This window comes from Leptonotus elevatus, chromosome 1 (assembly GCF_054856555.1).
Source record: "Leptonotus elevatus isolate MCC_2025b chromosome 1, RoL_Lele_1.0, whole genome shotgun sequence".
NCBI lineage: Eukaryota > Metazoa > Chordata > Actinopteri > Syngnathiformes > Syngnathidae > Leptonotus > Leptonotus elevatus.
The window spans coordinates 10,221,508-10,247,867 of NC_141239.1; the positions used below are offsets into that span (position 1 = coordinate 10,221,508).

Sequence of the window (26,360 nt, forward strand, 5' to 3'; positions counted from 1 at the left end):
AACCTCGAACAGCCAACGTGTTGAGCGAAACAAGCGCTGTTGTTGCACTTTTTTTTTTTTTTTTTTTTTTTTTTGCTGAGTGGTATTAAAAACGAGAGGACAAACAGTTTGGGGCGAACTTTTTTTGTGTGTGTTTTTCTTGCCTGACAGACGGTCGACAGGCATGACAGCACTGGCAGGAGGTTTAACGAGAATGATGAGACCCGGTCCGCACCAGAATTACGCACGGGGAGGCTACTCTCTGGAGGGTAAGGCCATTGAAACTATAAAAACATAACGAAACGCACATATTTAGCCACACTCTTGAGCTCTCTGTGTCCCCGCGCGCGCACCCACGCACGCACGCACGCAGTGTCCACTCCCCTGGGCCAGGGTCGCGTCAACCAGCTCGGCGGCGTGTTCATCAACGGCCGGCCTCTGCCCAACCACATCCGCCACAAGATCGTGGAGATGGCCCATCACGGGGTTCGGCCCTGCGTCATCTCCCGCCAGCTCAGGGTCTCCCACGGCTGCGTGTCCAAGATCTTGTGCCGCTACCAGGAGACCGGCTCCATTCGGCCCGGAGCCATCGGAGGCAGCAAGCCGAAAGTAAGCAGGAAATCGGTTGGAATTGTTTTGTGTGATCAGATGTGTTCAAAGTTGAGAAGCTTTATTTAAATGTGAGCTATGTGCTGGATGATGATCAATTTTTTTTTAAAATGTATATCGAAATAGGCGTTTTTCTGCAGAATAGCATTTTTTTTCTAAATGCTGCATATAAAAAGTGTCCTTCCTTTTGAAACATTATTACATGCCTTTATCTTATAAGAATTAATTTTATTAGGGTATTGTGCAGCATTTAAAAAATTGCTGCTTTAAAAAAACGAAGACAGTTTAAAAAATATATGTTTCTTTTGAATCATTATTGCATGCATGCTTGTCGGAATAAGCAAGCGTTTCCCCCCATGAAATGGGAACACAAACAGCATTTTTTTTTACATTAAATAATAATAAAAAAAAGTGATCGTTTTTATTTTATTTCCTGTTTTTATTTACGTTAAAAATAAGCACGCTTTTCCCAGAAATGTGAGCTGAAAATGCTATTTGATTTTATTGTTTATTTTACAGTATCAGTTGCATGCTTATAGAAATAAGATAGAAATACGATTTTTTTTTTTTTTGCAGAAATGTGAGCCTCAACTAAAAAAAATGCAGAATATAAAAAGTGATCATGTTTGTATTAGTAAGTGTTCATACTTTTAATAAGCTAAGAAAAAAAAAGAATGATAGCCTCATAGTTTACTTTTTTTTGGCAGAAATATGAGCACAAACACAATTGTTATAAAAACGTGATCATGTTTTATTTTTATTTTTTTTAAATCATTCTTTCCTCATAAAGCAAAGCGCTTCTCCAGAATTGGACAAGAAGATTGAAGAATACAAGAGGGAAAACCCGGGAATGTTCAGCTGGGAAATCAGGGACAAGTTATTGAAAGATGGCATTTGTGACAGAAACAGCGTTCCTTCAGGTACGATATAAACAACAAAAATAATAATAATAATAATAATAATAATAATAATAATAATAATAAATGAGCCTCTATACCTCCGCACTCGATGTTTTGGTCACCGATAAAGATTATTTCTGCTTTTGTAACGTTTTTAATTGTTCCTCCCATGTTTATTTTTCCTTCCTCCAATTTCCAAATTCAAGTGAGCGCCATCAGTCGCGTCATGAGGTCCAAATTCGGCGGTTTGGGTGACGATGAGGAAGATAGTGATGAGGTGGTGAAGAGGGAGATGGAGGAGAGCGAACCCAGGACGAAACACAGCATCGATGGCATCCTGGGTGATAGATGTAAGTCGATTTCATTTTTTATTTTTTGCATCATGTTGCACAATTTTTTTTAAAGCCTCTTTCGTTATTATTTTTTTATACACTTTTTTTCCCCTTATAATTTCAAATCATGAGCAAAACCTTTTGGAAACAATTGAGGATGACGTCCGTTGAAACTCACACTTCCGTTTGAGGCCGATAAAGGAAAAACAACAACTTTTTAAACAAGGCTCAATGGTGGCGCAAATATGAAATAAAATTAATGGACGTTCCTTGAAAAAGAGAAGTGATGAATTATTCGGGTTTTAGACGCAAAAAAAAAGAAGAAGCGCGGTCGGGTTGACGGAGATGGAGCGCAGCCAGTTGGCACCTGTTGATTTAAGACCTGTTGGATTGTCTTTTGGCTCGGGGAGACTCAATGGAGTTAATGATTGATGACGACTGTAACTGCCTGCGCTTGCATGTAAAATCACGCACGTTTACGCGCGGCCCCCCCCCCCCCCCTCCCTTCTGCGTAAACTCAGTTAATTTCCCTTTTCAATGTTTGAGATATTTACTAAAATGTCCATTTGCGCTCAATTTTGCGCGTTCAAATTGCGCATTTAGGGCTTTTGTCACGGTTGCGTGCGCAAGGAAACGCGTTTCTCGCCACGAGATTAAAATCCCTATACCTTTTCTTTTCTTCACTTTCATCTCTCACAATTGCCCCCCCCCCCCCTTTTTTTCCTCCCTGCCTCGGGCGTCCTCAATCACGCATGATCTGGGGGCACGCCGCATCCCTCAACTTCACAAATGAGTTTGACTACATTGCAAATAAACAGTTGAAATAACATACGTGCATGCAACCTGTTTATCCCAAATAACAACGTCGTAAGTTATTTTTAAAGCACATTTTATACATTAAAAATTTGTAAAATAAATTGTCGTTTATATGATTTGTTGTTATCATATTCATCTTAATTGAAGACTCAGATAATTTTTTTCTCGTTAGTTCTTTATTTCCTAGATTTAAAAAAAAGATAAACTCAAAAGTGTATGTCAAAGTGTAAACATCAATATGCAAAATAAAATGAAACGTGATAAATAAGAAGAAAGCCAGCATTTGTGTTTACTAGAATTATGAACAAATATAAACATATGCAGAATATCCTTATTAAATCACATAAAATATTTGTATAGATAGATAGATAGATAGATCGATGGATAGAGCTCGCTAACTTGCTATATAAATATAAACATAGGCCTATACAGTATTAAAAATACATTAAATATCTGTACAAAAATTGATAGATCTGTAAAGCAATAGCTAGCTAGCTAGGTAACGAGTTAGCTAACTAGCTATTTCACTAGCTAAGGAGCGAGCTAGATATATAAACAAAAAATAATGAAACATGACAAATAAAAATGAAGCAAGCACATGTGTATAAGATGTGGAGAAAATACAAACATTAAAAATACATAAAATACATGTATAAATCAATAGATAAGTAAAGCCTTAGCTAGCTAGCAAACTCAGTAGCTAATTAGATCATTATAGTTAGCTAACAAGTAGCTAACTAGCAAGCTAACTAGCTAAGAAGCCAGCAAGATATATAGATAAATTCACAGGTGCGCGCACACACACACAAACACACGCACGCACGCATGCACGCACGCACGCAAGCATACTAAATAAAGTTCAATGATAAAAATAAAAAACAACTAAAAAAAACAACTTAAAGGCTCAAAGGTGCATGATTTAAAAAAAAAAACCATCAATCAAGTTCATCTATGCTGATAAAATCTCGAACTTTTCAGAGCCTGTAATGTAAAGATGAACTCCTCATATGAAGTATTTACATCAAATAGATGACATCCTACAAACAGCTCACAAGCTTTCCTCCCATTCATATACAGAACAGCAGTATATCTTTCTTGTGTCTCTTTGTGGAAGTAGTTGTTGTTTTTCCCTTTTATGGTGCCTCATTAGAATGTGAAAAGGCAGCTTTCGGCCGGGGAGGGGCGGGTTCGGGGAGAGGGACTCGAGGAGAGTGTCTTCTGGCCAAATATTGATTAAGTAGGTGTTTGCAGAGGCCATTGTTGCGGCGCAGAGAGGCCTGTTGCTCTCTGCCCCTTTTCTCCTCCAGCGCCATTGTTGCCTTTCCTTAAGTGCTCACATCAAAGCTGACTCATTTAGATTTATTTGTCTGGGAAAAGGACGGCAAAAAAAAGTTTGGGAGATGCATCCAAAGTGCCGGTCCGATTTGCCCCGGGGTCTGCATGGCATTAGCAAGTGGGGCTGTGGAGCTGTTGTTTGTGTTTTGGACGTAAAGCGTGTGTAGAATTTCAACAGCTGCGCCGGAGTGAGTTCTTTGGGTCTGTTTATCGCATGAAGCTTTGCAATTCACAGTAACGCAGTCCATTAAAGACCCTGTGAAGTTCGTTTAGAAATGTGTTGCCAATTGTTGCTACGTAGCGCTAAATTATGGCGATATCGTGTTAAACTGTTTTTCCCCGTTTCAGTGTTCCTGATTTTTTGGGGCACCATCATATGCATTAGTGGTTATCCAGCACAATTTTGAGTTTGAATTATGATGGCCTGTCATGTTAGCTTGCGTGCTAGCTGGTGTCTACGACATTGTGCTAGCACGCTAGATGATGTAGCATTCAAACTTCCCTTTTTTTTTTGACAAGTGTTGTTAACACTTTTCTCTGTTGTGTGTCAAATATAGAAGTAAGGGTGTCAAAATTTGTGCGTTAGTTTTGAGTTAATTTAAAGTTCCTTTTAACGCCACTAATTTTTTTTAACACGCGTGATTAATGACCGCCCCTTACTTGGAAAGCCTGTAGTGGGGGAATTCCAGTCGTAACAGAGCAGATTGTCCACAGCAAAATTTAGCAGTCATAAATTTAATAATAATGCATCTAGTTGTGGAGACTTAAAATTTTTTGCACAATTTCACAAGGTACTTCATGTTAACGATTAGATAGCTCTTAATATGAAAAGAAAAATTCACCGAGCTGTCACCAGTGTCTTACAAATGCAATTATGCCATCTAGTGGCAGAAAAATTACCTCAACACAAATCAAAATCGTACTCGTTTTTTACAGTACAGTACATCTTTAAAATTTTGACTCAATTTTTAGGGCTGGGTATCAATTCCAATTTCTTCAATCAATTCGATTTCTGTTCAGTTCGATTCGATTTGGATTTTTTCCCCCGATTCAATTCACTTCAATTCAATTCAATCTGATATCAATTAATTGTAGCGAATCAATTCTTCTTAAATGTCAAGGACAAGATAACTCCACAAATATTAAATTCCAAAGTAAATTTTGCAGAGGCAGTAACTGGTTTATTAATGAAAGTAAACACTTGTTGTAATCACGTGTTAGACCAACATTGACATCAGCAAGGATGAGATGAAAATATTTTTGTAATATCATTTAATAAATGTAAATATAAATTAAAAAGATTCGGAATTGTCTTTATGTGCAATAAATCAGGTCTTTCATTGATGTAAGAAAATACTTTTAATTCACGTGAACAGTACATTTCAAGAAAACAGTGAGATGCAAAAATAATTTTAGCCTTTAAAATTCTATTTTCTTAAGAATTTATGGGGAAAAGAGAATAATAAATTCATGGATATTGGGTTTGAAAAGCAAAATCTATTCGATATCGATTATTAGATTTTTTGAACCCAGCCCTCTCAATTTTATGAATTATGAAATTACTATATCAATGACTAAAAGATGCAGCCGTATTTCTGTTAGTTGAAATCTTCTCCACTTTTTCCCCCCCTTTTTATTGTACATTTAGAACAGATATAAAATTAGCGATTAATCGTGAGTTCACTTTTGAAGCCACGCGATTAATCACGATTAAAAAAATGGAATCGGCTGACACCCCCATTTAAAAGACATTTGTTTTCACTTTACAGACACTTTAAGTGATAGCATCCTCGCTTCTGTTTACTTCTGTTTGCACTTTAGCCTCATTGAACTAATTCAAGCAGGCCAACCACGCAAGGAGGAGTCGCAACTCTTGCAAATATCCATTTATGGCAGCGGGGGAGCGCGGGGGAGCAAAAAAGAAAAGCTCAGAAATGCAAACAGTCAAAGGGATAACTTTTTCTTCTCAAGGGTGTCCTGCCGTGCCACGTTGAATGAGCGCCCGCTTCTTTCAAACGTGCCATGGTGAACGCAGTCAACATGTAATAATTGCCCTCATTGAGGCGCATTCCAGCAGCAATCTGCCGCCATTCTGCTGCCTCAATTGTGCGGCGGGCCGGGCCGGCGGGCCCGAGGGCCGGGAGGAATCAAGCTTTGACAAAAAACATGAAAGATCGCAACGCTTTTGTGACTAAGGAGCAGCCGAGCGGGGGCTTTGTTTGTGTAAATACGCCGGCTCCCCCCGTCGCTTCGGCGCGAGGTAAACTTGGAGCAAGCCAGGCCCAATCGTAATCCGTTTCGAAAGCTTTCTTAACATCCGAGAATATAAACACCGGAGTTTTTCTAGCAGGGCCGCAACCTTGTTAAGGGGTGACGGCGTTTCCACGGTGAATGTGTTTTAATACGGGATGTTTAGCGAGACAGTCGGCCGGTGGAATGTCTGCAATACGGCTGCAGTTTGCGTTTTTTCCTCTCAGGCCAAGGGTAATGGAGAAATTTAGACGCGGGCCTCGCTCTCTGCGTTTATGGGGCTTATGATGACAGCGGGCTGATGGGAAATAAGAAGCCCAGTTGAAAATAGTTTGCAGGGATTGGGCAAAAGTTAGGCCGCTACTAGTACAGGCCGCTATTAAGCTTTGTTGTTTTCGTGTCATTTTTTTACAGCAGCTTTAATGTTGACATAGTAAAACGGTAAAGGCAAATTCCAGCAATTTGATTTTTACCGGTAGTTATCGTTATTTGCAGTTTGAGAAGAGGTTCTTGCTCTATGTTATGCAAATACAAGAATGGTTGTGATATTTACACTGTGCAATATTTTTGCCAAATCCCTCATTTATTATTATTTTTATTTAGAAAACGATTTTAACAAAAACATTTATACCCCATACATCTCTCAGTCCAGACATTTACAATATTCCACTGCCTCGGTACAGTCCAGTTGTATTTAACTTTTATGTTTAATTGATTTGCTTTTAATTTTTAAGAACTATTTGTTGAAACATATAGTTACAATTTTGATTTATCTTATTTTAACAGAATTGCTATTTGAGTGAATTTGTAAATGTGTGCCTATACTTAAGCGCATTGTTGATCTTTAGCTTCAAACTCTACATTATGTTACAGTGGCTTACAATATAAAATACTTTTTTGGAATAAAACTTGAGTCTCATTTATGATGAAAACTGAGTTCTAAGTTTTTTTTTTTAATGTGGTACTGTACTCGATGTAAAAAAGTTTAAGAAACTCGACATTGGCATGGCCTTTGGTGTATAGTCCAATTGATGATATTAATAATTTTAAAAATGTTGGGGAAAAAAGATAATAATAATGATTTTAAAAAATCAAAGAAATTTATTTTTGCATTATTATTATTATTATTATTGTTATTATTATTATTATTATTTTTTAAATATATTTAAAATTTTAAGGTTTTCATAATAATAATAATAATAATAATAATGATTTAAAAAAATCAAATAACTATTTTTTTGCATTATTATCATTATTTTTATTATTATAAAAACCCTCAAACCTTTACCAGTAAATGCTTTTGTGCTCAACATTGAACGCTTATCATATTACCCAAAAGGAATTAATTGATAAATGACTGCATACCATTGCAAAAACAACAACTCTGACTTTTGCACATCACTGTATGTACACAGAGTGATGGCATGCCTTCCCACTGTCCCTCTCCTCTTATCCAAACACACTTAACACTTTCATTGGAGTGATTCTCAAGACTCTCCCTCCCCAAAAAAAAGAGAGAGAGAGAGAGAGAGAAAAAAAAGAAGCAAATCCACTCGAGCTGATCTGCAACTGAATGCCACTCTATGCTTCATTAAAGCCTCTTTCTCTGTTGGCACCAGCATTGTGATCCTCCCAATATTAATTCAAAGGACAATTAATGAATTCAGGCCAACTTTGAAGTAATGGGCCGGGGTCTTGCCCTGTGCCGGCCCCCTGAGCACTGATGTACTCTCCTCCGCATTCTCCCCGCTAACCCCAGAGACACCGTGAAGTGGCTGAAAGAGAAGCCATGAGCAATGGAAGGTCAAGGAGAGGAGCCCCAGTAGAAAAGGAGCTCTCTATTTCCTTGCAAGTATTAGCCAAGCAAAACTCTGTGATGGGGAGGATAAAGGAGTGGGAAGAGAAAAAAGGGGGTCGGGGGCGAGGAGACTCTGCAAAGAGGAGCACAATGGGATAGTTAATTGACTAAAGCCAGACAGCGTTGTCAATCACTTAACTTTGTTTAGCCTCCCTTCTTTTTCTCTCTCTCCCTTTTTGCCCTTTTTATTACTGGGCACATTGCACATTATGGACATGCCAGCACCGCTGGGCTCACGTTTTGAGTTATGCCTTTTTGATTCAGTCCTTAACGTCTCAAAAATACATAGGAATAAATAGATGGTGGACGTTTGCAGGCTCATACAATGAGAAGTATTTGGACAGTGGCCAAGTTTTTGCACTATAAAAATAATTAGGTAAAAAATAACCCAATTTGGGTTATTAAAAAAAAAAAAGTCAGATTAACTACTAACTTTTTCGCCTAAAACAACAATTGGGTCGTTTTGTACAAAGCAACCCAGGAAGTTGGGTCGAATTGACCCAAGTAGCAGGTTGGGTGATTTTTTCCCCTCCATTTGTTTTAGTCTTGAAAAAAAAAACATACAAAAAACAACAACAATGAGTTTAAAAAAAAAAATGGACCGACCCACTCATACACCTAGGTGTACACTTTAACAAAACCAACCTCATTTTTTTTGTACAAAACAACTCCCCAGAAATGGGTAACATAACAACCCAAAAAATTGGGTCATTTTGTAAAAACAACCCAGAAAGTAGAAGGTCAGTCCACTTCCAATCAGGTTATTTTTGACCTGATTGTTTTTAAAACTCTTAAAACTGCTGGATCAAAAAAAAAAAAAAAAAAATTAATTAATATGGGTCGAAATTGGACTTGACCCGCTATTGGGTTTTTATACAAAACAACAAAGTTTTTTTGGTACAAAACAACCCTCTCAAATGGGTCATAACAACCCCACAAATTGGCTCGTTTTGTACAAAACAACCCAGAAAAATGGGTCGAATTGACCCAAGTAGCGGGTCGGTCCCTTTTTGACCCAAATTGTTTTTGTTGTTGTTGTTGGTGGTTCAAAAAATAATTTATGACGAAAATTGGCAATGTCAATTTGACCCAACTTTACTTCTTTTTTTAAAATAAAAAATATATATGTTTTTTAATAATTTTTATATTTTTTTTAAACATAAAAATTAGTTTTATCCAAAACCACCAACAAGTTGGGTCAAAATGAAAAGTAAAGGGTTGGTCCATTTTGACCCAGTTTTTACTGCTTTGACCCAGCAGTTTTAAGATTGTACGATATACCTTTATACACCACCAAATAAAACAATCAATTTGAAATGGAAGTTTACAAATTAATTTCAGCTTTAATTTAAGTACCAATAACCAATTTGCATCATTTTAGTTCAACTTTAATGTGCCTTTGCTGTCCTAAGCAGACTCACTCAATCATCACAAAAAATGCTGTCTTATTATAAGTCAACACATACCAGTAAAATGATACGAGTCTCAAAAGGAGCTTGAAATCTTAAAATAATAATAGTAATCATAACGATTGAATGTACATGATTTTGGTACATTCCACACACTGCTTTGCTAATTACAGTGTGCAACAAGAGGCTAAATGATACAAAATATGTTTTCATGCCGTTGTAATGTCCCTAGTAAGTTATTTGATAACTTCATTTTAATCATGTTATTGAATGAACATTTTGCATGTGTCCCTGAAAATTTCTGTCCACCCTGTCATTTTTGAGTAACTGCCCCTTTAAGAAACTATTGGCTGGTTTTGTACAAATATTTACACTTGTGTTTTGAATGTTCATCATCTTATGCGCGTAGTTGGGTTTTGTAATTCTTATTACGATCCCCCAGTCTTACTTTAAAACAAAGTGATACACAGTTAAAAAATAAAAAGGTCAGAAACTCAACTACTACATTGTCTAAAAAAAAAATGTGTATGAGATTGACTAATATCTAAAAAAAAAAAATGGTTATAATTACAAATATGTAAACATCTGTGACTAAATACTTCTAAACACCTGAACGCGAAATAAAATGATCATGCCTTCGATTCCTAAATGAAAAGTCTACTCAATTGTTTTCATTCAAATCAATTGTGGTGGGCGTATGAAGATACTGTAAAATCCACAAAACGTGTCATTATTTAAACACGTACGAGACCGGGAGGGAAAAGTGCAGGAATGTGAAGGTTGCTTCTGCTTCTGTGTGAAGTGGACTTGGAGGGTCAGCGGCGAGGTGATCTTTGCAGCAAAAGTGCGCAAGAGCTGTGAAAAGGTCAGGGGCTAAGCGAGGGTCACTTGACTGTTAAAACTATCAGGCCCCATGGAGGAGGTTAGAATAATGTTTAGGGAAAGGAAGACCGTCGGCCGGGACGCATGTCTCTTGACGGAGGCCGTTTACGTCGGGCACGTACGAGTCAAATCAGGTATATGAGTGTCACTTTCTTTCTATAGGGACTGAAAACAAACAAAAATGGCTACTCTGACTTACATTACATGCACAAATGCAGTCCGGAGATGTGAGCTAAAAGTAATGACGATGACTCAAATGCTATTTTTTCACCAGCTTTGCTGTGTTTTTCGTGTTTGAACTAGCATTAGCATTAGCATAGTTACATTGCAAAAATCTTCAGTTTGATTGACAGAATTTGAGAAGGAGAAAAACACATGTAAAAAAATATTTTATAGGAGTGTGTGTGTCGTGATTGTTTTTTTAAAAATGGGTTTATAGAGTTCCTCATTTTCCGTGTAGTATTACGCTTTGTCATAACGTGTTGGTCAGCACGAGGGTCTACTTGTAAAGATGCAGTATGTACCTACGAGCAAAAAGAAGAGGCAGAAAAGCGGCCCAATTAATTTCCAGTCATAATTAAACTCTTATAATTACTGCAAAATCGATGCTAATTTACATGAGCTCCTCTATAGCGTGTCACAAGATATGTTAGCATTACGCTAATGGCCTTTTGTTAGATGAAATTACCATATATTTTTGGGGCTAGAAATCACTCTTTTTGTCACTTGTTGGCTGGTCCTGCGACTTAACCTCAAGTTCAACTTGTTTATGTGAAAATTTGAAAATCGGAATAGCACCCAATCGCATTGACAGCAGTGAACGAGTTGTGGTTGGATTCAAAACTTCCGCTTCTAACTATGGAAAAGTTTTTCTTTGTAGTTTATAATGGTGTACCTTAAGGTGAAAGTGGTGGTAATGCACCAGAAGTATTTGCCAACCGCCAAAAGAAAGGAGAAGAAGAAGTAGTAGTGGCAACAAATGCGACGTATACAGCTAGCTCGCTAGTTTAGCATGTAGCTTACACCACAACAAGGATTTACTATTTACAGCACCAAAAGGCACAACAATAACTGACTAGGATTCTACCTTTGGCCACAATGTGACGTTGGATTATATTAAGGTAAGCCATTTTTAACAAAAAATAAAAAAAAATCTCTAGTTAGAAGCGGAAGTATCGAATATAACTGGAACTCGTGCTTTTCCGTCACCAAGATTAGAACTCTACTGTTCTCGGTCTTGATTTTTGCAGAATAAATTTCCCCTAAGAATGCAATTTATAGCCAGTGTGACTTGAGAATTATTATTTTTTTCTTCTTCATAAAAATCAAAAAAATACGCCAAACGATTTCATTGAAAAAAAAATTCAGATCACAACAAATTTTGCTTTGACGACAGAAAGAGTCTAACTATAGTTTGTCATGTAAACACCCCCTCCAAATCTCACGACGTAACGACTTTAGAAGCTTTGTTGTGCTTATTTCGAGTCGTCTGTCTCGCGCTAACACAAGCCGGCTAGTTAGCGGCCATTTGAATGGAACATGCCGCCTGTTGCTGCGTCCCGCGCGGGCCCTCCGCTGCTTGCTTTGTCCCTGCCCCGAGGGTGGAAGTGCCACCGTGAAAGTGTCACCTCACCGCACCACAAGTGGAACTAAATAATAAGCGTATAACGCTCACGCGGTGACATTGGGTGGACTTTGTTTGTCAGCGATACGAGACGGAGATGCATCTTTCAATGTCGCGTCACCCGCTAGCTCTTTGTAAAGCGCTAACCGTCTTTGGGCTTTTTTTCACTCCATCTTTTTATGTCCATCATCATCATCATCATCACCACCGACAACATCCCCCTAGCGCTTTCCCATGCAGGCAGCTGCAGGTTCCTGCATGGGGGCTCTTTAGCAAGTCAAGTGAGCAGCCCGCTCACTCCCATTTTTACCCCCCCCCCTTAACTGTTAACCCCAGCTGAGCCTATAAGCTGTCAGTTAACTATTCTTTTCCTCCCATGCATCTGCTCGCTCGGCCTCTATGTGGGCCTGCCAATATTTTATTCAGGGTGCCGACTCGCACTATGAGCCGCGCTCTGAAAAGGGCCAGATCTACTTCCCTGGGCAAATAACTAGTTCATTTGTCTCTTCTGCCCTTTGTTTTGCGTTGCCAACACATGTCACAGGCTCAATTACCTTCTCTATTAACAACCCTTGGAGGAAGGGCAAGCCGGCCCCTACCAAGGCAAAGGCTGTAAAGTGGCCCATATGCTGCACTTCTCTTTTCCTTTCCATCACCATCACTTTTCATTTTCACTCTCACTGTTTCGTACGGGGACGCTTGCTTTCATAATACTCTGAGCATGGGACGGAATAGAAAGCCTCCACCGTGTTGTCGGTGTATCAGGTGCGGTGACAAAAGGAATTGGGGTAAAGCTCCACATTTATGCTGGTAAAAACTGAAGATGGAAATAGTAATATAAAATGTGCACGGTGGAATAATGTTATATGTACAAGTAGCAGAGTCAGGGATATTTAAATGTCACTTTATTTCACTTTTTAATCTTCTATATAACCCTTATACTCTGCTGTATGGATGTGTATTGCAGTCACTTTTATAAAACATATATCCTGTTTTTCCAAGCTTTGGGGGGCTTATATATATATATATATATATATATATATATATTTTTTTTTTTTTCTGTTATGATCCCCCCCCCCCCATTTTTTAAAATAATTTTGTTCTTCAGTTTTTTTGATTCGTTTTTGTCTGTCATTTCAAAACAATTACTGTTCTATTAAATAGGAAAGAAAATTATTTCAAAAAACCTTTTTAAAAAATTCCCCCAAAATTGAACAAATATTTCCCAAAATTTTATATATATATATATAAACAAATAAACAAGTTTTCTGTAAAACATAAACTATTATTCCATTAAGCAGGGGAAAAAATCCCCCAAAACAAGAAAAAAAAATCTGAAAAACATTGTAAAGATGATTTCATTTAACAGGAAAAAAAATATTAAATTTTTGTTTTTAATCAGAAAAGAATGATTCTGAAAAAAGAAACCCTTTGTAAAACAGAAACTTGAAAAAAGCCCCAATATGAATTACTCAGAATATATATATATATATATATATATATATATATATATATATATATATATATATATATATATATATATATATTACAAAGTATTGAATAAGTGTTGATGTCCTTATCTGCTCATTAACAAGATACACAAAAACAATTTGACCTGTTCTGCTGTACCTTTGAATTTATAAAATCGACTCCATAAATTATAAATTCATATCATCTTTTGCTTTAGCGTGGGGACAAGAAAGTAGACTTAGGTTGTTGGGCATCAGCTGCATGAACCAGATGATACCCGTTCCTGTGTGCAGAAATAGACGGACACTTCTTACATCCACCAGTCTGCATTTGAACTCTCTCCTCATCTGTCGAGTCAGAAACATCTTTATTGGCCAAGTATGTCAAAACACGCAAGAAATTGGTCTCTGGTAGTATCAGCATTAATAACAAAAATAAAATTTAGGACCTGACACATAAATACAGAGTTTTTCCATCATGTAAGTATACCATTCCATAAGGTCCCATTCAAGATTTTATTTCTTTGCATGCCTTTATTTCCTGTTGTTTATTCTCTGTGGGGTGTATCAATGCTACAGGTGCAGCTAAAGGAAGTGGATGTTCCCCCCAATTATCCTAATTAACCCTCAGGAGATAATCTCCCCCCCCCGGTCTGATCAGCGTCGAAGCTCCAGTGGTAGCTCAGTAACATAATCCGTCCGTTTTTCAGGAATATATATATATATATGCATCGGGCCCTAACAACTTGCTAACCTGTTGAATTCACAAATGTGAAACATGAGCCAAAGTCTCCACTATCAATCCAGTTGTTGCATGCTTGTAATGAGCCGATTAACCCGCATCTTATAAATGTCTGTTTTACGGCTAATTCCGCAGTAGCCCCCAATTTCCGCCCCCGCAGTAATAATCTATCTTTCTATTAAGATTCTTGTCGGCCAAACTGTGAGCGGGCATGAAGTATTTTCAGCTCCCCAGAGCTTTAGCTGCAGCGTAAAATTTGATTTGGGTGTTTAAGTAAGGAGGGCGAGGCCTCCCTTTGTGTGTTTAGTATCCTCTTCTGCTGCTTGTTATGGGGAATGTGTGGGAACAAATTTGCCACTGCGCGCGATCCAAAGTGGTCTCGTTGGGAAGGTGGCCACGCAGCGGGGAGAGCTCGGCGCCCGTATCTTTAGGTGCCACCAGCCTCCTCTCCGAGTTCACCCCCACCCCCTTAAAAAAAAAAGAAAAAAAAAAGCCCATGCCCCTCAGGCAGTGGAAGGAGGGGATGAAGGGCTGCTCCCCTGCTGTGCCCCTCTGCATCCCCCAGTGGCCCTTCTTGGACCCCTTTGTGGCCCAGCCCTCCCTTCCACCCTTCATTCCCCCACTGCAGCCCCCACACCCCCCACCCCTCCTCCTCCCACTCACTCCCCTGCTGGGCAGGTGACAGGACCCTGAATGCGGGCCCGGGCGTCCCTGATGGCTCCTACAGATGGAGCGTGGTAATCGGTCCAATGGAGGCCTGCCATGGGCTTTTCCCTGCGAAGATACAAAGGCTTGGCCACATCACTTCCACAAAAAAAAAGAAGAAAAAAAAAAGACAGAGTGAGTGAGAGGAAGAGTGCAAAAGAGAGCGCAAAGCAAAAGATGACAAAAGCAACACTGTCATCCGCCATTAGGATTCCATCTGTGATGGAGTGTTTTCTCTAGTTTCTAATAATAAAAACAAGTAACAAGAGGGGATGAGAAATAAAAGGGGGGGCAAAGGAGGCAGGATCCACCCCCACCCTGCAGTTAACATGACTTACTGTGCCAATGGGGAGCTTTATGAGTTCCCCATTGGCTCCTCCAGGAATCCATTCTGCGCCGTCCTTACTTTTCGGACTTTTTTGTTTGGTGCTAATTAAGGAATGTTGCAAATCCCCAGCAAAGCAAGGCTAATGTTTGAAGAGTATCAAGTGATGTTTTCCTGCAGGCCGCATCAACAAACCACAACTTCGTAGTCGGGGTGCATTTCAGCATTCGGCCTCAATGGCCTCATGCGCGCGTGGCGCTATTTTCAACCTATGTAATAAACCCGAACAAAATTGAACAAAATAATTGAAATTAAAAACTTTTTTTATTAACTAATATATAGCAAAAATTGTCTTTGTTGTCGGCATTCCTAGACGACAAACTTAAATGTTTGTTACATGGATGTAAAAGATAGACTCACAATGTCGCCTACTCTCACTGTAGTGAGATTTAAAGCCACTGGCGGCCATCTTGTGCTGCCATTCGTTAAGTGCGCCTAAATCAAATACATAGATTTCTCCACGGGTGAAAATTCACTTTATTTTCTGTCTTCGCAGCAAAAATGCTACAGAGTATGATTGTGTGGCGTACAGTTTTACCAATAAATCTGGAAGAAGCGCTACATGCACATTTCATCAGTAAAAATCTGATTTATAAATGTTCTCTTTTTTGTACATGTGTCAAACTCAAGGCCTGGGGGCCAGATCTGGCCCGCCACATCTTTTGATGTGGCCCTTAAAAGCAAATCATGTGTCAACTTCAATGACCCTTGCTAAAGCCTGTACTAAAATTTTTAATTTTGGAATGTGTAATAAATAATAATGTTAAGATTTTACCCTTTTTACAGCTTGAACAATAATTTGATATACTTGCCTTCTGATTATAAGTCATCAATTTGTTGTGCATACTGTATAGAATAATATAATAAGACGATTAAACATTTCTTTATTTTAATGATCATAACGGCCCAATGAGGGAAGCCGTAACCAAAAAGTGGCCTGCGATAAAAAGGAGTTTGACACCCCTGTTTTATAAGGTGTATCTCGGCGTGCTACTTAGAAATTCGTCTGCATCATGTTGTCAGAACCATCAACAATGAAATGAAAGCAAATCCTATCAAGAAAAAAAAAAATCACTGTGAAATAATATTTAACGTGACACTAGGTAACAAATGCTCTCTCTTTTTTTTCTTCATTTATATGTGAAAAAAATAATATTTATAAAAAACATAGTACACAGCATGACCGGGTTTAATTCTTCTCAACAGGAATTCAAGCACAAACCCACTTTAGATGTAGGAAACTTGGCCAACTAAGGAATGAAAAATGTCACTTTAATACTTTAAAGTTGGGACACATAAATTAAAAAAAAAAACGTTTTTACTATTATTATTATTTTAACAATCTTGCACACAAGAAAGACACACAATTTAAAAAAAAGAAGAAAATAATAAAACTAAAACTAAAAACGTAAACTTTTGAAAAAAACTCAATTTCATAAAAAGTAACAAACCCACTCTGAAAACAAATTAGAAATTAAAAACGAAATGATATCCCTAGTAACAAAGACCTCTTCCCAACATCAGGATCTTCTGCGCCGGCAGTTCGCATCACCGCAGACTTCCCAGGGCCCAAATCCGTATGTAATGCCTGGTCAGACGCACACTAGCAACCGGCGCAAACATTTCCTGCTTGGCTCCAGCGGCAAGGGGAGATCCCTGCGAGCCCCCTCTCCTTCGTCTCCGTCTGACTTTGCAGTTTTTTTTTGTGTTTTTTTTTTAATGAAAGCTTTAAATCTGGAGGTCAGGACCAAAGCGAGGAACGAAACAGACAAGCCTCTGTCCCGGTGCTTGGGCTAACCTTCTCACTTCTTGTTTTGCAATGTCCCAAAAAAAGGTGCAGTGAACCCTCCTCATGAGCTTGAAGAGGTCCCTCCGGAGTGGATTTGGGAGTGGATTCTTTCTCTCTGGAGTCCATCTGTGTCGGACACATTGTGCCAGACAGTCTTTGAGCGAAAGCCTGCAAAGGCTGAGACGTAGCAGATGCATGTTTGTGACTGAGAAAGAGAAGGGCGACTGCATACGTGTAATTGGGGACAATGGCGGGCTGTCACGCTAGTTTGCGAAGCCTAATCATTATTTAATAGACGGGTAACCTCCCCTCCCCAAACAATGCAATCGTCCCCGTCCTCTACTTGAAGGCCTTCATTGATTCAAGTCTTCTGCTGAATTAGACCCCAAAAGCCGTCCCTCCGTCGCCCACTCGCCTCCAACTGAACAAACAGATTAAGAAGCACCTGCAAAGGGCCGAGCACCTTCAACTCCGGGACCCTATCGGGATAGCGCACAGCATGGCTAAGACCGGGAGAGACACAGTGTCCCGGGGAAAGGAAGCCCCGGTGAGATCCAGCCCTCTTTAATCCGTGTTCAAGCAATCTCCGGCTTTTGATCCCTTCAGGAACCACCGAGGAGTTTAAAAAAAGCAGGCGAAGACAATTTAAAGTGGCTCCGTACCATGCGCTGCATTCACCCAATCCTTTTTGTCTCTGATCTGGCTTTTGTATCACGGCTTAGCGCACCCCTGCAGGACTCCTTCGAGTAACACTTTATTTGTTTTCCAGCCAGTCACTCGGACGAGGGCTCCGACGTGGACTCCGAGCCGGGCCTGCCCCTCAAGAGGAAGCAGCGGCGCAGTCGGACCACCTTCACGGCCGAGCAGCTGGAGGAGCTGGAGCGGGCCTTCGAGCGCACGCACTATCCTGACATCTACACGCGGGAGGAGCTGGCCCAGAGGGCCAAACTGACCGAGGCTCGCGTTCAGGTTGGCGCTCACCCGTCTCCCCCTCCCCCCCTCCCCCCTCCCCCCGGAAATCCAATCTCGACTGTAGTGGTGCAACGGATCACAAAAGTCACGGTTCGGATCGCGGATTTGAGTCACGGATTAGAACGTTTTTTGGATCAGCAAAAAAAAAAGATAAATAAGATCTCATTTATTTTGTAAAATGCTTTTTCCCATGAAATTTTAAAAAATCTATTCAAAATGTCTAATATAGCCATTTAGGATATATGAACACAACTTTAAGTGCAATATGAGGCATAAACATTCTTATTTTATACATGGTCCATGTGTAAAAATAAGGTATTAATAGCTTAAAGTTGTGTTCCTAAAATCGAAACATTTTGAGTTGAGTGTTTTCTTTTAACTCTTTCACTGCCATTGACGGCTATAAACGCCAAAAATTCATCTGAATAATTTCTATTAGTTTAAAAAAAAAATCCCCCACTTTTGTTAACACGAGTATGAAAATGTACATTTAGAACAGATATAAAATTAACTCGTGAAGTCATGTAATCGCCTGACGAGATGATTATTAAAAATTACGGGCGTCAGGCGATTAAAATTTTTAATAGTAATTAATCGCATGACTTCAATAGTTAACTCACGATTAATCACACATTTTATATCTATTCTAAATGTACAATAAAAAAAATCTATGTTTTCATACTTAAAAAAAAAAGTTAAACTAATAGAAATAGTTAAAATGATATTTGTTTTTTTTACGTCTATAACCGTCAATGGCAGTGAATGAGTTAATGGGCAAAGTGTTTTATAAAATAAATGAAGTCAAAGTTCTATTTATCGTTTTTTTATTATTTTTTTATAATAATGAAAATACCTTACGTGAAAATAGGGTAAATCTAATGTATGAATGGGGCAGCGGGTAACGACTCTAGTGTATATAGCGGACTAAGAGTAGCATTACTTCTTCACACGTAAAAGTAAAAGTAAAACGTATTGTGTGGTAAAACTACTCGTAGAAGTACATTTCTTTCAAAAAGTTACTCAAGTAAATGTAACGGAGTAAATGTAACTCCGTACTACCCACCTCTGCGAGCCAGGCACTCGTTGGTAATGCTAACAGCTAGCTGCTAGCCACTTACGTGGGAGACTTCTGCCGCATCATACAACGACGGCGTAATTAATTAGCGCTATTTTGTTAGCTAGTTTGCGATAGCGTTGTGTTGACGTTGGTCACAACTCCAATGTCAATCAACTACAATAAAGAAATCATAAACGTCTAAAAGGGAAGTCAAGCTAGCCATCACGCTACGGCGTGTGCCAACTTCAAAGTAAAAGTCTACTAAGGCTATTTGCATTGCCGTCAACGTATTATTTGGTCAACTTTATTTTGAAGTTAGCATAAGCGTAGGCGCCGTGTTACGTCGAGTATGTTTCAGCTTCCTTGACATGTCTGTATGGTGTCGACTGTGAATGAACATTTTTTTTTTTTTTTCACCAACCAGTCCGCGGATCGTGCGCAATCCGAACCGTGGGGCCAATGACGATCCGCTGCACTACTACTGCCAGGCGATGAGTGGCTCTGTTATGGATCATGCGGGTGTTAAATGGCCACGTATTCCATACAGCCTCTAGACATGTGTTAAATCCTCAAGCCCTCGACTCCCCTCCCCCTCCCCAAACCTCAGACACACTGCACCACTATATGTGAGGACAGCTTCCCATTTTTGTCAGCGGCGATGTAAAGATCCCCAAAATACATCACGGCTAGTTCAGATGGTGTGCTGATAGAGGCTTTAACAGCTGGAACAGCCCTCTGGCTTTATTCGAACCTGGTGACTGGCCGCAGTACACAAAGATGTCTGTGGTTTCACTGCACGCTCCACATGTTAAGATCTCTATCAGTTCAGCTCCCTGTAATGACACAAAGGCTTTTTTTATGAAGTGCTGGGGGAAAAAAAAAATAGACTTTTCTTTAGTTAGGTCATCAGATAAATCAGTTTTTTTCTAACCTTTTTTGAGCCAAGGCGCCCATTTAGAAAAACCTCATGGCACACGACCAAACAAAAATGTCACAAAGATTATGATTGAATTAGTGATGATGTCGTCGCAATTTAATCACAAATTACTGTGAAAGCTTAATTCAGCAAAAAGTGGATATACTCGCAGGAAGACATGATTTATTCTTTTATATGAATGGCAACGGGGGGATACGTCCATTCCCCAATCCACCCTCCCCATCCCGAGATCTGTTGTAAATTTAAATTTATTTGCAAGATTTTTTTTTCTGGCTCAGACTATGCTTTTTTTTCCCTCCCAGCCCTAGCGTCTTCTTTCTTATGTAAGATCTCGGAGTGCTGAAAAGCGACTACCGAAAGGCATTTCATTGTTCTTCCTGTCATACGTCAGTGACAAAAATAGTTGAAGAAAGATGATCAATATTTTTGAGAAATTAATACATTCACTGCCATTGACGAGTATTCTCGTCAATTGCGGGGGGGGGGGGGGGGTTCAACGAGGATGTGTGGGGGAGTGTCTGATGCTGCTCCATTGTACATTTCAAACTTTCAAACAATATCCTGTGGGTCTTGAAAATGTCTGGCAGTGAATTCAAGTGGAAGAGTTGATCTCGCTCTACTGTGGCACGGCCACTCAACACTGTTTTTCCTACTCTCAGGTGTGGTTCAGCAACAGAAGAGCCCGGTGGAGGAAGCAAGCGGGAGCCAATCAGCTGATGGCGTTCAACCACCTCATCCCGGGCGGCTTCCCGCCATCAGCCATGTCGGGCCTGCAGCATTATCAGCTGCCTGAGAGTCCCTATCCTGCTACTTCCATAGCTCAAGGTCAGTACCTGTTTTTTTTTTCAGAAATTAATTGTATTAGGTACACCTGCACATCAGATTTAGTATGTAAAAACAGTCCTTTGCAAATATAACAAGCACAAGTTCATTCATACACACAGCGTACAAAGCAAGAACAAGATTTTCGAAAACATGATATGAATTAAGCAGCAAAATAAACCCACTTTTTACCATCTCAGGGGGCGGCCATGTTGTCACTTACTGTCGACTGAAAATGACATCACAGTTGCTCAGGGCTCAAGTAGCGACCAATCACGGCTCACCTGTTGTCTGAGTTTGCGAATGTGATGTTCGCGAGCTGAGCTGTGATTGGTTGTTAACTGAACCCTGAGCAAGTGCGATGTCGTCGACAAGTGACAAAATGTCCGCCCCACTGAGATGGATTTTGCTGCTTAATTCATATTCCATAATAATTATAATAATAATATAAAATATGATAATAATAATAATAATGATAATACCTATTATTATAATAATAATTATTATTATTATTACTATCATTATATATATATATATATATATATATATATATATATATATATATATAAATATATAAAAAAATATTATAATAATAATTATTCTTATTATTATCATTATTATTATTATTATTATGGAATATTTGGGTTCCCTTGCAGAGCTAAATAAGGTAAGCAAAAATATTAGACACTTCTCAGTATGATGCTATGCTACAAACCATAAACATATTGTTAAATTGCACAATGTTAAAAATATACCATGATGTGTGTGTACAATATTTCAAGTGTCATATCATCGCAGTCAGGCGGAAATCTCGCATGTCCAAATGTTGTATTTTTCTTACAAATTGATTGTATGAAAATAGTTTAGAGCTGTCAAAATTCATCAATTAATCGACAAGTAATCAATAACCAAATGAATCGACAACTATTTTTATAATCGAGTAATCGTTTAGCGCCATTGTTTAAAATAAAATTGTCCAAATCCTGCAATTTCAGTCTCTCAATAGTAATTATTCTCAGGTTTCTGTAGTCCTTCATCAGAGTAGACTGATTATCTTTTGTATTTATTTGCAAACATTTACTTTTACTTTGGAAAACAATGACCGAACCAGTGACTGAATTAATTTGAAAAAGGTTGACATCAATTCCTCTTATTGATATTGCTGAATTGATGTTTTGTTAGTTTTTTATCACACAAAAAATACTAAACGCATAACAATAATTGGCTAACAAACAGTAATTGGGGGGAAAATTGTTTTGTAATACACTATACAGTGGAACCTCGGAGTTTGAACGTCTCGGAACTCGTACACTTCGGACTTCAACCAAAAAAGGAGTAAAACATTTCTGAGTTCGAACACCCAAGCAAAGCAAGCTAAGCCGAACGTACCTTGAAAACGGGTAGCCGAGTGAAGCTGAGCAAAGCCGAGCAATGCTGAATTCTCACGTTGCTGTAGTTGTGACTGTTCAACAACGTGCCTGACGTTAAACAACGCACGCAAGGACCGCTTAGTAGTCTAATAATATGCCCAATGTAAAATACACAAACTCAGCACTGAGCTAAAGCTAGCATTAACATAGCATTTATCATCCACTGATGCCATCACACCACAACAAAAAAGGTAAGGTATTTTTTTTTTATTGTTTACATACTGTACATGGTATAAATGTAAAAAAACATAAATAGAAATTATAATAGGAATTTTCTGTTTTTGGAGCTTGGGAACGGATTAATTGCATTTACATTATTTCCTATGGGAAAACATGTTTCGGAAGTTGAACAATTTGGACTTTGAACACTTCGCAGGAACAAATTATGTTGAAACTCCAAGGTACCACTGTAATGTGATTTTTTTTTTATTATCCCATAATTAGAATAATCGATAGAGTAATGAATTCTAAAAATAATCGATAGTGACAGCCCTAAAATAGTTGGATTAAATTTGAGTAAACCTGTTTGGCTAAAAAGAATAGTCATACTTTGGTGCAGAAGATAATCAGTCATAAAGTTAAGGAAAGGCAGATTCATTTTTGAGTATTCAACTCCCGGCGTGTAGTAACTAAAAAAAGATGATCTAGCACTCCCCAGCAAAAAGTCCTTGTTTTTCATAATCCGCTCTCCTTGAACTTGAACACGGTTGTGAGCAGTTTCCTTTACTGTCAACAGCCTCCGAGCAAGCCAGCACGGTCCATCGGCCGCAGCCTCTGCCGCCCACATCTGTGCACCAGAGCGGGCTCAGCTCGTCATCCAGCGCTCAGGACGGAGGCTCGCCGTACTGCCTGTCCTCCGGCCGCCACGGCTTCTCAGGATACTCGGACGGCTTCGTGGCCCCGACCGGTCACGCCAACGCCGTCAACCCCGCCGCCATCGGCAACAGCCTCTCGCCTCAGGTTGGTCTGACGTGTTGTCGCCTTGACATTGACCGGATCCTTGTTGGCATTGAAATAAGGTAGCGTCTCATTTCTCGATGAATTTGCAATGCGGCAAATGTCAGTGTTTCCAAGAAGGCGGCAGATAGGAGTGCGCTTTGAGTACGGCTGCGGCGTGATGACACAAATCAAAAGTGAAAAGACAATTATGAGCGATTACACAGTCATCAGGCTCCATCAGTGGCTCCCTACCAGGCCCGAAGATGGCCTAACAGGCGGAAAACGAGCTTTTAGCCTCCACAAAGGGTGGCCGGGCCCAGATGCAATGCATGCTGGGTACTAATTCCCATGAGAGGGAATCTCAGCGTCCTGTCAGGCGCAGATAAACACAAGTGCCTCAAGCTGGTTTGTTACTCCTAAGAGTTTGCAATGTCGCAGGTGGGACTGCAAAATGAGTTTTTTTGCTTAATTCGTTCGCGATAGCGTAAGATAGAAGACGATGAGGCGTGATAAACCTTTTATGCTGCAAATTGTTGGTCTGCATTCGACGTTTCGGCGGATTCAAACTTGTCGGCTGTCCTTTAGGGTGAACTCATACACTCACGGGGTCACCAAGCGACCGGCATGCCCGTAAAAAAAGGCCAAAGGTCATGCGGCCTACTGGCTGTTTTCAGCATTAACCTTTAGCAGGCGGCTCCGCACACGAGGTCTTGCGCGGATACGACGTGCCAGGAATGTCAGTCTGGAATTGCAATCACGTATTTGCCCGGCGTCTTAATTGAAGGGAATCAAGTAATCTATCCTCTTGTAACGCGCTGTGTAATTTATGCAAATGAGTCACTTTGTTGGCTAATATCTTTTAATTTGTGTATTCATTGCAGCTGTTTGAATGCATACCGCAACGCAGTTCGCTTCATTTCCGATTAGGAAATCATTAATTTTCCGATTTGGGCTCAATAAGAGAGCAGGGGGCGATTACGGTCAATGACATTGAGAGTTAATGAAGACTTGAAGAAGTTTGGCTCGTTTTCTGTCATCACGACTTGATAGCGGTATGATAAATGTAAGTTTCATGGTTCATTTTATAAATATGACAAAACATGATTAAAAATAAAAAAAACTCCCCGTTTAAATCTCTTTCATTATTTGCTCATCTGACCTCCAATTTTGCGAGTGAGCCGGACTTGTCGAGATTCACATGTTCACTTAACTCCAGATATGGTCATATCAGGACCGAGTGGCTGATATGGATAAAGGTTGACTTTAGATGAGGGAGATTGTTGTCGGAGAAATTAGAGCGGCTGCGATCGGAGCGGTCGCGGCCTCGTCTTAGGGCGCGAGGTCTCTGGCGTCCTTCTGCTGATCTGGTGCATACCGAAGCCATCCGTTCTCATCAAGGAAGCGGGCGGTTGGGATTTGCACCCCGCTGAGACCTAATCCCCGGAACAACCTCAAAACAGACACGCCATTACCAACCGCTGGCCGAGAAATGTCGGAAGGCCGACGCGTTGGTATTTCTTAACTCCACGCGGCCACTTGAGGAGAGGCGTATGACTGCCTCCAAAATGTTTCCATGCTATATAATGACTTAAAATCCCTTCTTTTTAATTAAAATGTTATCAATTTGGTGGTTCATTTTTATTTACATGGAATCAGGTTTAGACTTCTAATATCGAGTTTAATAGACAATTACTTTATTTTGTTGCTGAAAAATGTTTTCTTCTTCCCACTCCTTTTCAGGGAGAATTAGACTTGATCTTTTTGTTGTTGGTTTTTTCTCTCTCTCTCTCTCTCTCTCTCCTTTTTTTTCTCCTTGTGGAACCTGACACCGGCTGTGTGCTTTGTTATTGCCTGAAACAAAAATAAAAAATGAAATGAAATGTGGCAAGGATCTACAAACCAAGAAAAATCTCTCTCTCTCTCTCTCTCTCTCTCTCTCTCTCTCTCTCTCTCTCTCTCTCTCTCTCTCTCTCTCTCTCTCTCTCTCTCTCTCTCTCTCTCTCTCTCTCTCTCTCTCTCTCTATCTATCTATCTATTTAGACATCTAGACATCTACCGGCACTTATCTATGTAGTCATCAATCGCATCCATACACAAAAATGATAGTTTACACTTTTTCTCCGTAGGTTTGGCACATTTCTTGAAACTGAGATGACATTTTACAAAACCGCAAGCTCGTTTGGCCAATCGGACTTACGTTTGTGCACAACCGATCAGTTGATTATAAAAAGCACATATCGATCCCAAAACTGCTCACACGTGCTTCATTCCAAGTTCCTTTCCCAAGCAAAGAGTCGGTACTGTCACAACTGCAAAGATCCTTCTCAATTGCTTTGGCTCATCTGCATTTACTTTATGCTTTTGCCAAAAGTAAAACTTGGACGATTTTGCACAACTCTTTGGATCATCCGCAAATCTCTCCCGAAACAGCTTACCTATGTGTCAAAATCTAATTTCTATGTCATACATAAGTAGTCAGTGCCCCCAAAATGCATCGTGCCTTTGGCATTCTGGGAGCACTGCAAGTCAAAATCATTATATGTTTTGTCACAACAGCAGAGGTGCCGCTACCAAAATACAATTTTATATAAAACAGAAAGGAAAAATGGATTTGACAAGTTTGCGGTTTGACATACTCCACTCACAGTCAAAGAAATTGCAACACTTTTTATTCACACAAAGTTACTTGCACATTAGAGTGCAACAAAAGAAAGTGTAAGCCGAATTCTGTATATTTATGAAAAACTCATAACTACAATAATATCTAGCGCACAGCGTAAATGAATAACCAACTACTGCAACACTTTCACTACACAGTAAATTCTGTCGAGTAAATTTGACTCTATTTAGAGTAGGGCCAAATAGACTCAGTTTTAGAGTAATATTTACACTTGGAAGAGTGTAAAATAAAGAAGTAAAAAATCAATAAGTAAAAATCACTCAAGGGTTGATGAACGAACTCACGACCTTCAACTTGAGAGACAGCCGATTGACTCGCTGTGTGTTAGTATATCGCTCGTGTCAGCTGGATTCTTCGTAACTTCAAGACCAAAACCATCTTGGCATCTAAGCAAACAGTAGAAGTGGCGTAGATCAGGTGCTACTGCGGCCGTTTCCCAA

General features: G+C 39.4%; 1 protein-coding gene across 1 annotated transcript in view; it reads left to right on the top strand.

Annotated features, from left to right (window-relative positions):
* The window catches only part of pax3a (paired box 3a), a 52,314-nt gene that overhangs the window by 8,765 nt on the left and 17,189 nt on the right, over nt 1–26,360 (top strand). Inside the window, exons 2-8 of the mRNA XM_086076508.1 lie at nt 151–248; nt 353–588; nt 1,379–1,508; nt 1,694–1,837; nt 17,853–18,052; nt 20,709–20,874; nt 23,038–23,261. Of these exons, the coding sequence (XP_085932634.1) occupies nt 151–248; nt 353–588; nt 1,379–1,508; nt 1,694–1,837; nt 17,853–18,052; nt 20,709–20,874; nt 23,038–23,261 (1,198 nt within the window). The remainder of the gene's footprint in view (nt 1–150; nt 249–352; nt 589–1,378; nt 1,509–1,693; nt 1,838–17,852; nt 18,053–20,708; nt 20,875–23,037; nt 23,262–26,360) is intronic.